This window comes from Myodes glareolus, chromosome 12 (assembly GCF_982192425.1).
Source record: "Myodes glareolus chromosome 12, mMyoGla1.1, whole genome shotgun sequence".
NCBI classification, from domain to species: Eukaryota; Metazoa; Chordata; class Mammalia; order Rodentia; family Cricetidae; genus Myodes; species Myodes glareolus.
The window spans coordinates 18,755,074-18,767,888 of record NC_142037.1 but is presented as its reverse complement, the minus strand read 5'-3'; the positions used below and the strand labels follow the sequence as shown (position 1 = coordinate 18,767,888).

The following is a 12,815-nucleotide window of genomic DNA, read 5'->3' as shown; positions in this document are numbered from 1 at the left end:
AGCAGCCCTGCTGACTTGGAGACCACCCTCTCGGGTTCTACACCCTCCACACCTCCTTGCCCTGCCGATCTCAATTCCTAGGTACCAGTAATTCCCTTAGGCCTTGCGTGTAGCTGAGGTTCAGGCACACATTACGGGGTGCAAACACTATATTCTTTATGCTGAAGACTAGTTTTTATACAATTAAGATGCTGATGGGAAGACAAGATGAGCACAAAATAATAAACTGATAAGGTCTCAATTCCAAGATAAAGGTGCTAAAAGGTTTCCGTGACTTCTCTAGTGAAAAGTGGTGAGTTGGGTGGTGTAAACAAGACACCAAATACTAGTGGCCAGTGCCTTGGAGAGAGATGTCCCCAGCTGCAGGTAATCTCCCCACAGGGCCTCCGAAGGCGCTCTTGCGCTGTCGGACGGCGACGCTCTAGTCACCGGAGCGTCGCGGGTTCTCTGTGGCGCGCCCACAGCCTACTTGGCCACCATAGAGTTGGGGTGCTTTCGGTGCTGAGTTTGAGTTTTCAGGTGGATTATGACGCCGCTGCCAAAGCTTGCGGTTTTTGATCTAGGTGAGTAACAGGAGTTTCGTACGGCGCTTCCCTTGCCCACTCCTGGCTTTGGCTAAGTGTCTGCGCTCCTCCAGGTTGAACCTTCTTTCTCTTTCCTCTCGCAGATTACACGCTCTGGCCTTTCTGGGTTGATACACACGTAGACCCCCCGTTCCACAAGAGCAGGTGAGACAAGAGGGAGGTATGGGGCCAGGAGGGACTTTGCGGGAACTGAGCGTGTGTCACTCTCTCCAGCGATGGAACTGTACGAGATAGGCGGGGCCAGAACATCCGACTGTACCCGGAGGTACCGGAAGTCTTGGAAAGGTTGCAGAGCCTTGGAGTGCCAGTGGCCGCTGCTTCACGGTAAGAAAAGTGACAGTCTTGCTGACGCATCTCCACGCATGAGGAAATTGCATATAACTCCCGAGGCACGAGGCACTAAAAGTTAGGCGGTGCAAACGTACAAATATTTTGTTGCTTTGCTATCCTATGCTTTCTGGTTTTTTGGTTTTTGTTGTGGTGGTGGTTTTTTTGTTTTTTTTCGAGACAGGATTTCACTGTAGCTTTGGAGCCTGTCCTGGAACTAGCTATTGTAGACCAGGCTGACCTCGAACTCACAGAGATCCTCCTGCCTTTGCCTCTGGAGTGCTGGAATTAAAGGCGTGCACCACCACTGATTGGCAGAAAGGTTTTTTGTTTTTTTTAATTTTTATTGTATGTGCATTGGTGAGTGTGTCAAGTTCCCTGGGGCTGTAGTTACAGAGAGTTGTGAACTGCCATGTGGGTGATGGGAATTGAACCTGGGTCCCCTGAAAGAGCAACCAGTGCTCTTAACTGCTGAGCCATCTCTCCAGACTGCTTTCTGTTCTTTCAAATGAGTAAATGTTGGCTCAGTGCCAGCTATTTCAGAATCTCTGGTATGAATAACAGTGAGCAAATCGGTCCCCCTACCCCCATATACCTAATTTTACCCACATCCCTGGCACTTGTGAAAGCCAGCCATGATAAGCTAAGTCTGGGAAGGTCATCAAAAGGAAATTTCTTTACTTCCAACCATTATCACCTGGGACCCTGGCCAATAAATTTAAATGGAGTCTGGAGTCTCAATAGTTTACCCTGACACAATGCCTGGCAGACCGAGATTACCAGACCCCCACCCAAGAGCAGACCACTCAAAGGAAATTCCTGGCATTCCAAAGCCTGGAAATAGAAACACCTGCCAGCACTTCACCAGGACACCCCTAGACAAATGTCAGCCAATCAGGAGTCCTGAACCTCAGAGACCTCTCACACACCCCCCCCACCTTTACTACTATAAAAACTCAATTCAAGTTTGAGAGACCAAGTGTGCAAACTTGATTAAAGTAAAGGCTCTTTGCTTTTACATATGGGACTCGGTTTCCTTTGTTGGCTTTTGTGGGGACCCACGGATTTGGGCGTAACAGCATTCTCCTAATGCCACTCATTGGTTTTTGTTTGTTTGTTTGTTTGTTTTTCTTTTTGTTTTTGTTTTTTGTTTTTTCCAGGACAGGTGAGACAGAAGGCGCCAACCAACTCCTGGAGCTCTTTGGCCTCGTCAAATATTTTGTTCATCGGGAAATCTATCCAGGTAGCAAAGTCACACACTTTGAAAGGTAGGCAGACAGCTAACGGTGGGAGCAGGAGGTGGACCCGAGAGGTCAGGTGAGCCAACTCACCGGCCGGGTCGCCCCTGCTCTGTCTTTTACAGGTTGCACCATAAGACTGGAGTTCCTTTCTCTCAGATGGTCTTCTTTGATGACGAGAAGCGGAATATCATAGATGTGGGCAAACTGGGTACTGAGTCACCACTGGGGGGGTGAGGAAGGGGTTCTTAGGAGGACGTAGGAAAAGTAAGTGCAGGGTGGATCATGGACGGCAGATGAGAGCTATAACGAGGAAGCTTGAAAGCTGGCAAAATGTGACTTCTTTTTGTTCTAGGTGTTACCTGCGTTCACATCCAGAATGGAATGAGTTTGCAAACACTAACTCAAGGATTAGAGACATTCGCAAAGGCCCAGGCTAGACCCTGACATCCAACCCCGGGGCTAAGCCTCATCTGAGGTGTAAAACCGAAATCAAGAAAGCCTTGTTAGGTGCATTTGCAATGTATTAAAGTGTCCGAGTGTGAGTCATGGGTTTACACACAGGTGGTTCTTTCCATTTTTCGAATGTGGAAACTGGGTTTGATGGTGCTGGAGTGTTGGGACCAGAGTGTGAAAGATTAGCCTGCATCAGGTTGTTCCCTCATGTTGGAACCCATCCCAAGTCCCCTTCCAACGTCTTCCGTCTCCTGCTGCTTCACATGAATTCACAAGGATGCTGTGTGCATCCTTGTAGGGAGTAGAAGCTATTACTATATGGGAATAAGATTGTGGCCAGCCTTTTTTGGTAGTAGAGAGTAATGCAGCTGCTTTAAGAGGACAGGCCGGCCAGAAAACCGGGGTCCTTAACCAAGATCGGTATTCTTTGGTGCCAGAAGGCCAACCTTGTCCAACTGCCTTGCCTCAGGCTGCCTTGAACGGGACTGAATGGGGATGTGAGCAGTCGGTGTGGCAATGGTTAGTTCCCCAGGCACAGGCTTGGAGGAATTGGTTTCCAGATGACTATATCCAGTCTTTCCCAAAATGTTGTAGCTTACGTGTAAAAGAAGTGTGAAGTGAAGAAGAAAGACGACCTTCTTTAAGCTCATATCTGATGGCAAAGCTATGCCCAGAAAAAGTGATTGGTGCTGGGTGGTGGTGCACACCTTTAATCCCAGCACTCGGGAGGCAGAGGCAGGCGGATCTCTGTGAGTTCAAGACCAGCCTGGTCTATAAGAGCTAGTTCCAGGACAGGCTCCAAAGCTACAGAGAAACGCTGTCTCAAAAAACCAAAAAAAAAAAAAAAAAAAAAAAAAAAAAAAGAAAGAAAGAAAGAAAGAAAGAAAGAAAAGAAAAAAGAAAAGAAAAGAAATATAATGTGGCAGCTCGCTGATGGAGATGACCCTGACAAACCGAGACAGCATAGAATAGGCGCTGGACACAGTGTCCTGTTTGCCAGGTGTAGCGCTGAGGTAACTCTGGGAAGGAGCCTTCAAGAAACAGAAGCAGGAGGACAATAGTTTAGCGAAAATAGAATTTCCGGCCGTATTGGGTTTGTGGGGTGTGGGGGTATGGAAAGGACAGGGTGTAGAAGCACTGATGGACGGGTGAACAGATCAATGCCCTTGTGTATTCCAGAAGAACTTTTTGATCTTTATCCTGTAGGCAATGAAGAGAGTATGGGAGGGCTTTAAGCAGGCAGCGGCCACTAGGCTTTTATTTGCAAAGATCATCCTTCAAATATAGAAGATGGAGGAAGAAACTGAAGCCACATTCGCTTTCTTGCACCCCTTTAGTGTGAGCAGGCAGCTAGAGCAGGACCTTTGACCTCTCCTCAGACAGTGAGGGGGACAATGACCAGAAAGTGTGACTCAAAGCTTAGAAAAAGTAAAGAACATGGGCTTTGAGACAGGGTTTTGCCTTGGCTGACCTGAACACAAGCATAGTTCAGGCTGGCCTCAAGCTTGCAGCAATCCTCCTGCCTCAGCCTCCGAAGTGTTGGGGTTATACGTGTGTTCCACCATACCCAGCACAATGTTTTGATTACTACTTAATCTACTCCAGCTCCAGTTAAGACTTCAGACGAAACCCACGTACATCTTTGTGCTGGTTTTCTTATTTGTCGAGTGATACTGATACATTCATTATAGAGAGTCATTTATAGATGAGCAGTTACGGTGATGCCTAGCATATACTGTGTCCCTCGCTGTTTGGTAGCCAATACTTTCTTCACACAATATGGGTCTGCACCACTGGACTCTTGAGGGAAGAGAGGAATCTAACTCCCGAAGAAGCAATATAGAAACTAAAAGAGACAGAAGAAATTCTGATCAAACAGGAATTTCTGAAGCAGAAGTTCAATAGGAGCTACACGTAGCCAAAATGTATGAGACCAAGAGTAAGCAAAGTAAGGGGGAAAAGGGCTGCTGGGGAGGGCCCAGCAGTAAGCAGATGCTTCTGACCCTGTGGGCTGGATCAGTCACCCTGCAGGCTCTATGGAGAAAGAAAAGGTTAGAACAGAAGCTGGCACAAACTCACGGGACATTATCCATCCTGGAGGTTCAGCCAGTGGCCATTGAGAATGCCACCACCAAGGCAGAAGTGCTTTGTACCATGGATCTCGCTGCCCAAGGCATGAAGAAAGTCTGCCAGGAAGTGCGGGGATGGGGAAGAAACATAAGGGCCCCAGGCACTGGGAAGGGTGGCTTGGGTCAATACTTTGAACTTATTTTTAGGATGGGGGGGGGGATATGCCCATGAGTGCAGGTGCCCACAGAGACCAGAAGAGGGTATCGGGGCCCCTGGAGCTGAGTGACAGGTGGGTGCGAGTTTCCAGATGTGGGTGCTGGGAAGCACTGAGTCCTTTGCAAGACTTTCTTTTCTTTTTGGTTTTGTTTTGTGGAGGGGGGAGTGGTTGTTTTGGTTTTGTTTGTTTGTTGAGACAAGGACTGTGTAGCCCTGGCTGTCCTAGAACTTCCTATGTAGCCCAGTCCGACCTCAAACTGACGTGGATCTGCCTGCTTCTCTGTCTTCTGAGGTGTACAAACGTACTTTCTGCTCCTTCTTTGTAACTATGAGGTCACCTGGGGAGGGGCGGCCTTCGGCATTAGTGATCTAGAGCAGTTTAACTACCTAGACAACAAAATGCTGATGATTTGATGTCTCAGAGTGATCAGGCAACTGACTGTGAGTTATCCCCCGTATCATGTTAATAAAGTCTTCTGTTACCTTCTCCCCCCCCATTTATGTTGGGTATAAAAGTTGTGGAAAAATAAACATGGGTGATTTCAGGATTTCAGTAATCACTGGAATACCCTCCCCATACTGTTCTATGGTTTCTGTCTTATTTTTATGCATCTTCGTATTCTTTACTTATATTTCTAAAATTCCCATGGCCCTACCCTGGTAAGAGGTGTGATTTTGTCAAGGCCAGTCCTCACCACTGAGGGTTTTGGCTTTTTTTAAACATTCCTTTTTATTTGATATATGTTATGTTTGTATGTGTTTATGCAGTGTGTGTGTATGGGGGGGGGTGTCCACAGAAACCAGAGGAAGGTATTGGATCCCTTGGAGCTGGAGTTAACAAACAGTTGTGAGCTGCCTCATGTGGGTGCTAGGAATCAAACTTGTGTCCTCTTAACCGAGCCTTCTCTCCAGCCCTTACTTTGGATTTCTAAAGCTTCTCAGACAGAATGTGCATCATGTTTTTGATGATTAGACTACCTCCTTGCTTTCTTCATGCTGACCAGGGCATTCTGGGCAAGAAAAACTCATTCCTTTTTATAAAATCTTCACATAAAAAAATCTCATAAAATCCAGTGTGAAGCCATATGATGGAAACCTTCATTTGTGTGAGACGAGAAAGCCAATGGTGGCTAAGGGCTTGGGGGGACTTGGAGGGAGGGTGCCTCCCTGATTCCTTGGCAGTGTGTCTTGTTCTTAGTGACACTGATAAGGTAGAGGAACTTGTGGCTGACATCACAGAACAACAGGAGCTGGCCCAGAAGGTATCAGATGCCATTCCTTGCTCTAGGGTTTTGGAGATGGTGTGGATGAGGTGACCAGGGTGAGGAGTAAGAGAATATTAGAAAAAGCACAGGACTGCTTAGAAGGAAACTCAAGAGACACTCCTGTAACAACTTTAGGAGGGAAACTCAAAAGTGAGTCTTTGGCAACTAGCTGTTTTCTTTGTCTTCACCAATCTTGTCATCCTGTGTCCAGGATGAATTTGCTGCAAGATCTGGAGGAACTGGAGCAAGAGAAATTAACTCAGAAGTTGTTAACTATGGGCAACAAGGAGGAAGAACCCCCGGTCATATTGTCTGGTGTACCTTACACATATCTGCTTGCAGGGCCAGGTACCCAGAACTCTGTGTTAAAGACGTGAGAGGGTGAAAGATAGGAGAGGTAAGGTTATTGCATTACCATTACTGCCTGTATTATCTGCTTCACCAAGCTGCTGCTAAGTTATACAGACTGCTGACTGCATTACAGCATCTGACTGAAAGAGAGTGGGGGTGGAAGCCCAGAATCCAGACTGTGCACCCCTCAGCAAGTTGTGTATCCTCATTTAGGGATGCAAATGCAAGTGATAGGCCTGTTTTCCTCCTTGGTTCTGGGGTGCTGTGGGAATGAACATCATCAGGCATGAGGAGCACATCTTTAGGTTTGGGGGTTCATCTGTTCGTTCGTTTGCTGGAGAGAGACAATTCAGCAGACTCTATGTAGGTGTCAGAGTAGGATCTGACTGGAGAGGTTTTCGTTTGTTTTTTGAGACAGGATTTCTCTGTGTAACAGTCCTGGCTATCCTGGAACTAGCTCTTGTAGACCAGGCTAGCCTCGAACTCACTGAGATCCGCCTGCCTCTGCCTCCCGAGTGCTGGGATTAAAGGCATGCATCACCACCGCCTGGCCATGGCGGAGGTTTTAAGGCTTTAATACTTCTCTTTTCTGGATATCCTCCCCGCAAAGCTTCCAGAAAAGGTGAAGACAAACTTTGCACTAAAGCAGTCGGCAGGCTGGATGTCCTAAGAGTCTGTCTTCTGCAAGTGCAAACTCTGAGAGCTAAGGGAGCACAGCTTTGGAATTCCCTGCTGCAGTGGCAGTGTGGCTGCTGTCTGAGAAGGGCCCTCTGTTCTCACCTCTCTGGCTGAACTTTGAAAAAGGATCTTGCTGCAGGAAGAACCCCTGAACTCCCTCCCTTTTGGTTAGCAGAAGACTGATTTTTGTCTCCAGCAAAACTGGGTAGGTGGATCCCTAGTGTCTGTATGTCTTGTCTACTCTTGAGGTTCTTCCTCCTGGTTCTCCGAGCCTTGTTTTAAGTAGTGAAACATAATGAGGAATGAAGGGGACCTGGGGAAACAAATGGCCATTTCCAATATCTCAGACTCTGTTCTGGGCAATTTTACCTTTCAGTTTGATTTATCATGGAGTTGCCTAGTGTCTAAGGTTACGAAATTGCCATCAGCACCAGGTGTGGGGCCCATGCTTTTAACCTCCACACCCAAGGAGGCAATGGCAGGCAATTCTCTCTGAGTTCAGACCAGCCAGGGCTGCACAGCCAGGGTATGCCCAGTGTATCAATCAATCAATCAATAAGTGGGAAGAGGGGAAAATTATCTTAGAAACATGTTGATAGCCAGACATGGTGGGACATACCTGTAATCCCAGCACTCTGGAGGCTATGGCGGGAGGATCATGAGTTTAAAGGCTAGTCTGAGCCACAGAGGGAGTTCTAGGATACTTGAAGGAGGAAAGAAGGGGAGGAAGGGAGAGGAGAAGAGAGGAAATGAGATTATGAGGAGCGAATCTGAGTCTTTCCCATTGCCTTGGCTCAGTCATGCCTCTAACAAGATAGCCTCATTTGTCTTCTGCAGGGGCAAGTAGCTTTCCTTTATCTGGAACTCACAGTCCACAAGGCTTCACTTGACCTCTGTGACTTCAGGGTCTAGGAGCCCTGGGTCCCTGGCCTTCTCTCCGTACTTGATAAAGTGATCCCGGAGGAAAAGGGCGCCGAGACACTAAGTAAGCCCTGCTGTTTTTTCTGTGGCACGTGGCAGGCAGTGCGAGCATCTAGAGTCAGGCCTGTCCTTTCCTTGTTGACTTCTCAGCAATTGAAACTTTTACCCAAGTTGGGAGCAAACACAAAACTGAAAGAACAGTGCTATAGCTTTTGATTGTAAATGGGCAGAGCCAGAGTCAAACAGAGCAATAAAGGCTTTTCCCTCTTTGTCCCATCTGCTGCGGGAACATTAGAGAACAAAATGTGAAATAAGAGCCAGAGGCTTAGCTGACATTGCAAAGTTTCCCCAAGTCAATTCCATTCACTTTCCATGTGTCAAGGGCACAGGTTCCAGGCTTTGGGCAGAAATTCACCCTTGGTGTGTTCTCCACTAAGACTGTTGAGGAAGGAATGCCTTTGACCCTACACGATGAAACTAATTAGATTTATTTTTATATAAAAGATTTCCCCCCAAGACCCTCCAGCTTTTCTCCTTAGCCCCCACCTCAGCCATTTTCAAGCTGTGATTTCCAAGGATTGGTGGCGATTGGTGTTGCTGACGGGCTGAGTCATCGCCTCGAGCAGCTTGATTTCATTCGTGGGTTGCTCAGACTGGAACTTGAGCATCCAGGGGTCCTTGAGGACATCTAGGATGGTGGCACGCTTGGTAGCTTGGCGTAGCATCTGGAAGATCAGGTTCTAGGGCAGGGGAGAGAGAGGGCTTGACTGAGCGTGCCCCCCTTTGGGTCACACAGGCAGTGAGCCGCTGGGCCTAAGAAAGAAGCAGCATAGCCCATCACCCTACCCTGGTAAAAGGGGCTGGGGCCCTTGTTTTATGCTGGAGCCATGCAAGAGAAGAGAAGAGAAGATAAGCGCTTCTTGCATGATCTCTTCTGCCCTACAGCGATCAACGCTGAAACCTACTTATTAAGCATATTCAAGGTTTGAAGTTCAGTGGTTGGCCCCCTTAAGTCCTCCCCACCATTTTTGGTAGGAACTAGAGATGGCTCTAGCATGAGAAAAGCATCCCTCCCCTGCCACCCCAGGGTGGGGGAGTTGGGAAGTCTAAATTTGGTATTTATTTCCCCTCCCCATGGACCATCCTTAAGGCCTCAGCCCTCCTGGGGGAGCCAGCACCTTGCACTCCTGGGAGATGTTGATGCTAGATGGGAATGCGACCTCCTTCTGGGTCTCTCTCAGCAGCTTCTTGAGGTTGGTGTCATCAAAGGGCAGATGTGCAACCACTAGAGTGTAGAGGATGACGCCCATGCTCCAGGTGTCGGACAGAAAAGGGTTGTAGGGCAAGCCCAGCAAGATCTCTGGGCAGGCATAAGCAAAGCTGCCACAGTAGGTCTGGCTGAGGTGGGAAAGGCCGTTCATTTGGCGGTAAGAAGAGCTACTACGCACAGGCTGGCTAGAAGGCACCATCTTGGCGAAACCAAAGTCCGATATCTTCACATTCTCCCGCTTGTCCAGCAACAGGTTCTCCAACTTTAAGTCCCTACCAGCAGCAGAAAGGCTGGGGGTCAGGCTGGGGAGAGGGCTGAATGTTAGACCGGGAGCTGAAAGGAAAGGGGCCAGAGACTAGAGATGAGGACAGGAGAAGTGGGAGAAAGATGTTTATGAGAAGTAAAGAGGGGCCAGGCAGTGATGATGCATGCCTTTAATCCCAACACTCGGGAGGCAAAGGCAGGCGAATCTCTGAGTTTGAGACCAACCTGGTCTACAGAGTGAGTTCCAGGACAGCAAGGGCTACACAGAGAAACCCCATCTCAAAAAAAAAAAAAAAAAAAAAAAAAGGCTGCAGGGCCATGGAGTTGTGAACAGAGCCACAGAGCCCAAAAGGGAGAGAGGATGGTACCCTGGAACCCGAGGACCACTAGTTCACCACTGTGTATAAAGTGTTCTCACACAGTGGATACAAGTGTCCTTGACCAGATGATTACAATATGGTGAACAAATGGACCTAGATATCGAGAGAAGTCAAGAGAAAAGGACAGAAAATCGGCAATATGCATAAAACCCTCCTGAGAGCCCAAGCTCAGGCCAGTGACTATGCTCACCGGTGCACGATGCCCTTGCTGTGCAGGTAAGCGATGCCCAAGGCCATCTGGGAGAACCACTTGCCAGCAAGGGTCTCAGAGCAGGCCCCATATCGTTGGATCCATTCGAGGACATCACCACCTTGAGCCAGCTCTAAAATGATGTATACTCGGGATGTGGTCTCAATGGCCTGATAGAAGTTGATGAGGTACTTGTGCCGTAAGACTTTCATTACCTGATCCCAAAAGAGGGAACCGTCAAACCTGGCAAATCCAGCTGTGCTGGCCTTCCTCTACTCTCCCATTGCTACTTACAACTTTGCAACAGAATTAGCTGATGTCCAGGTAAATTCCACTTTGCATTTTAACTGATGTTTGTACATAAGGAAATGTGTATGTATGTGTATATACATTACAGGATTCCCCTACCTCAGACTTTCGGCTCCACCCCTTTTCTATAGTTATACCCCTAAGATACCTCAAGTAGCTTATGAATAAGCCCCAGTTCCCTCTTTCAGCTCCCTTTCTGACCTGTATCTCACGTGGTAGGAACTTGTTAAGATAGTCATCAGAGGCCTTCTTCTTTGAGATGATCTTGACAGCCACCATGACCTTCTGCTTTGTGTAGTAAGCCTCGTAGACTGTTCCATAGGAGCCATGGCCAATGACCTTGCCCACCTCATAACCATACTCCTCCATGACAGAGCGATAGGCTGGGGTAACTGTTGTTGTTTCTGAGGTGTCTCCCTTCCCCATGATGCTAGACTTGCGCAGTGGGGAGCTTTGCTACTGAGAAGTCACCTTGAGCCACTGAAGGGAGGGTACCCAAGTGAAGGTAGTCTCCTTAATGTTTACCTAGTCACACAAGTCTGGGATCCTGGGCTTGGCCCTTCACTAAGAACTTGGAAGGGGAAAGAAAGGAACATTCTTTTTGTCTTGACTAGCTGTTGTTACTTCCATGTCTTAGTTACAGAACTTCCAAGGTCCCAAGTTCCAAACCCCTTTTATTCATCATTGGCCACAAAGCTTAAGATGAAGTGCAGTTTAGAACACATGCATTAGAAAAAGCACTTTACCCAGTCTGGTGAGTATCCCCTATGGTCCCTTATCCATCCTTTACTATCCACCAGGTGCTGGATAATATGCAGAATAAACCAGGGTAAACTAATGAACAAGGCTAGTAGAGTACCTACGCTTCTAGACTTTGCAGCCCAGCATGAGAAACGTGTGTATACAGGACTGCACGGTATGGAAGCATATTCTAAGATCCTGAACTGCATTCTTGCTCTCCACACTCGGGAATATTCTTGTTTTCTTCCCATCCTTTTAGTCATTCTTCCACTGGAGCATCAGCATGTCCCACCTTTCAGTTTTGTTTTCACCGCTGATTAAACCCAGGGCCTTTTGTATGCTAGGCCAGCACTCTACCACCAACCCATATTCCCCAACCCCCCCACCTATTCATCCGTAAACACATCCCCAAAATTCTGTCACAAGCCTGATTTTCTCAGACCTTCACATCCTCTGTTATGGCTCTCACACTCCCAAGGCTTCAGTTTTTACACTTGTGCTGACGGCTCCTTGTGTCAGCTCCACCCCAGACACTTATTGGAGTTCAAGATAGTATCTATTTGCTCACTAAATATCACAGGAACACGTGTTCTCTCTGTACCTCAAACTCATATCCAAAACTGACCTATTTCCTTCTCTCAGACTTCCTGAAGGTAGACATCAAATGTCTGCCTTGGTGTCTACGTTCTGTCTCTTCCACCCCAATTTTTCATTCTTAATGCACTTGAAGGGTCTAGAGAGATGGTTCAGGAGTTGATTGTTTGCTGTGCAAACATGAAGACTGGAATTCATTCCCAGCACCTACAAAAAAAAAAAAAAAGCCAGGCACTAGGTGGATCTCTGTGAATTCAAGGCCAGCCTGGTCTACAGAGCAAGTTACAGGACAGCCAGAGCTACACAGAGAAATTCTGTCTTGAAAAAAAACATCAAACAAACAAACAAAGCTAGGATCAGTCCCAGCACTGAATAAGGTGGGCACAAGAGGATCACTGGGGCTTGCTGACTTCCAGCCTACTCCAGAAATGCAAGCTTCAGATTCAGTAAGATCCTGCCTCTAAGGAACAATGCAGAGAGTGATAGACATCTGATGTCTTCCTTTGGACTCCATATGAATACAGGTGCACATTCCTGTACACAAAGTTACCCACTGCCATTCCTGCTTAGCATTAACCCTCTATTAACCAGTCTCTTGCAAGCCTGTTGCTGCCCTCTAGTTGAAGCATTTATGTATGGACACATGTGCCCATGCATACTGAGGCCAGAGGACACTGGTGTCTTCCTGTTACTCTTCCTTATAGCCTTGAGACAGTCTGCTAATGAACTGGAAACTTGACATTTTGGCTAGTCTCTGGACCTACTTATCTCTATCACCACGTCTGGGGTTACAAAGCTTATGCAGCCATGCTTTTTGCTTTTTGCATAGCTACTGGGGTTTTGAACTCAGGTCTTCATGCATCTGATAAAAAAAAAAAAACAAATAACGGGGCTGGAGAGATGGCTCAGAGGTTAAGAGCATTGCCTGCTCTTCCAAAGGTCCTGAGTTCAATTCCCAGCA

At 47.4% G+C, this 12,815-nt stretch overlaps 3 protein-coding genes across 7 annotated transcripts; 2 read left to right on the top strand and 1 right to left on the bottom strand.

The window, feature by feature from the left end:
• Positions 1 to 402: 402 nt before the first annotated feature.
• Mdp1 (magnesium dependent phosphatase 1) lies at positions 403 to 2,694 on the top strand. Of its 4 annotated transcripts, none has more exons than XM_048444006.3 (6): positions 403 to 563; positions 668 to 728; positions 798 to 908; positions 2,072 to 2,179; positions 2,275 to 2,347; positions 2,505 to 2,694. In XM_048444006.3, the coding sequence occupies exons 1-6, from the start codon at positions 527 to 529 to the stop codon at positions 2,535 to 2,537; spliced, it is 423 nt and encodes a 140-aa protein (XP_048299963.2). In that variant the 5' UTR covers positions 403 to 526; the 3' UTR covers positions 2,538 to 2,694. The 4 variants fall into 4 exon arrangements, with proteins under 4 accessions (XP_048299963.2, XP_048299960.2, XP_048299954.2 ...); XM_048444003.3 differs by having other exon boundaries at positions 2,275 to 2,360; XM_048443997.3 differs by having other exon boundaries at positions 2,275 to 2,382.
• A 1,201-nt stretch (positions 2,695 to 3,895) lies between these two features.
• On the top strand, positions 3,896 to 5,475 carry Chmp4a (charged multivesicular body protein 4A). The gene is given in 3 exon segments (XM_087895874.1): positions 3,896 to 3,943; positions 4,335 to 4,500; positions 4,503 to 5,475. Coding segments are annotated over 3 exon segments (618 nt in total). The 3' UTR covers positions 4,907 to 5,475.
• A 3,098-nt stretch (positions 5,476 to 8,573) lies between these two features.
• Positions 8,574 to 11,601, bottom strand: Tssk4 (testis specific serine kinase 4). 2 transcript variants are annotated; one of them, XM_048444036.3, is made up of 4 exons: positions 10,721 to 11,601; positions 10,211 to 10,425; positions 9,285 to 9,648; positions 8,574 to 8,846 (listed from the first exon to the last, which is right to left on the bottom strand). In XM_048444036.3, exons 1-4 carry the CDS (start codon positions 10,943 to 10,945, stop codon positions 8,664 to 8,666), a joined length of 987 nt encoding a protein of 328 aa, XP_048299993.1. In that variant the 5' UTR covers positions 10,946 to 11,601; the 3' UTR covers positions 8,574 to 8,663. The 2 variants fall into 2 exon arrangements, with proteins under 2 accessions (XP_048299993.1, XP_048299986.1); XM_048444029.3 differs by having other exon boundaries at positions 9,285 to 9,678; positions 10,721 to 11,600.
• Between the last annotated feature and the right edge of the window lie 1,214 nt (positions 11,602 to 12,815).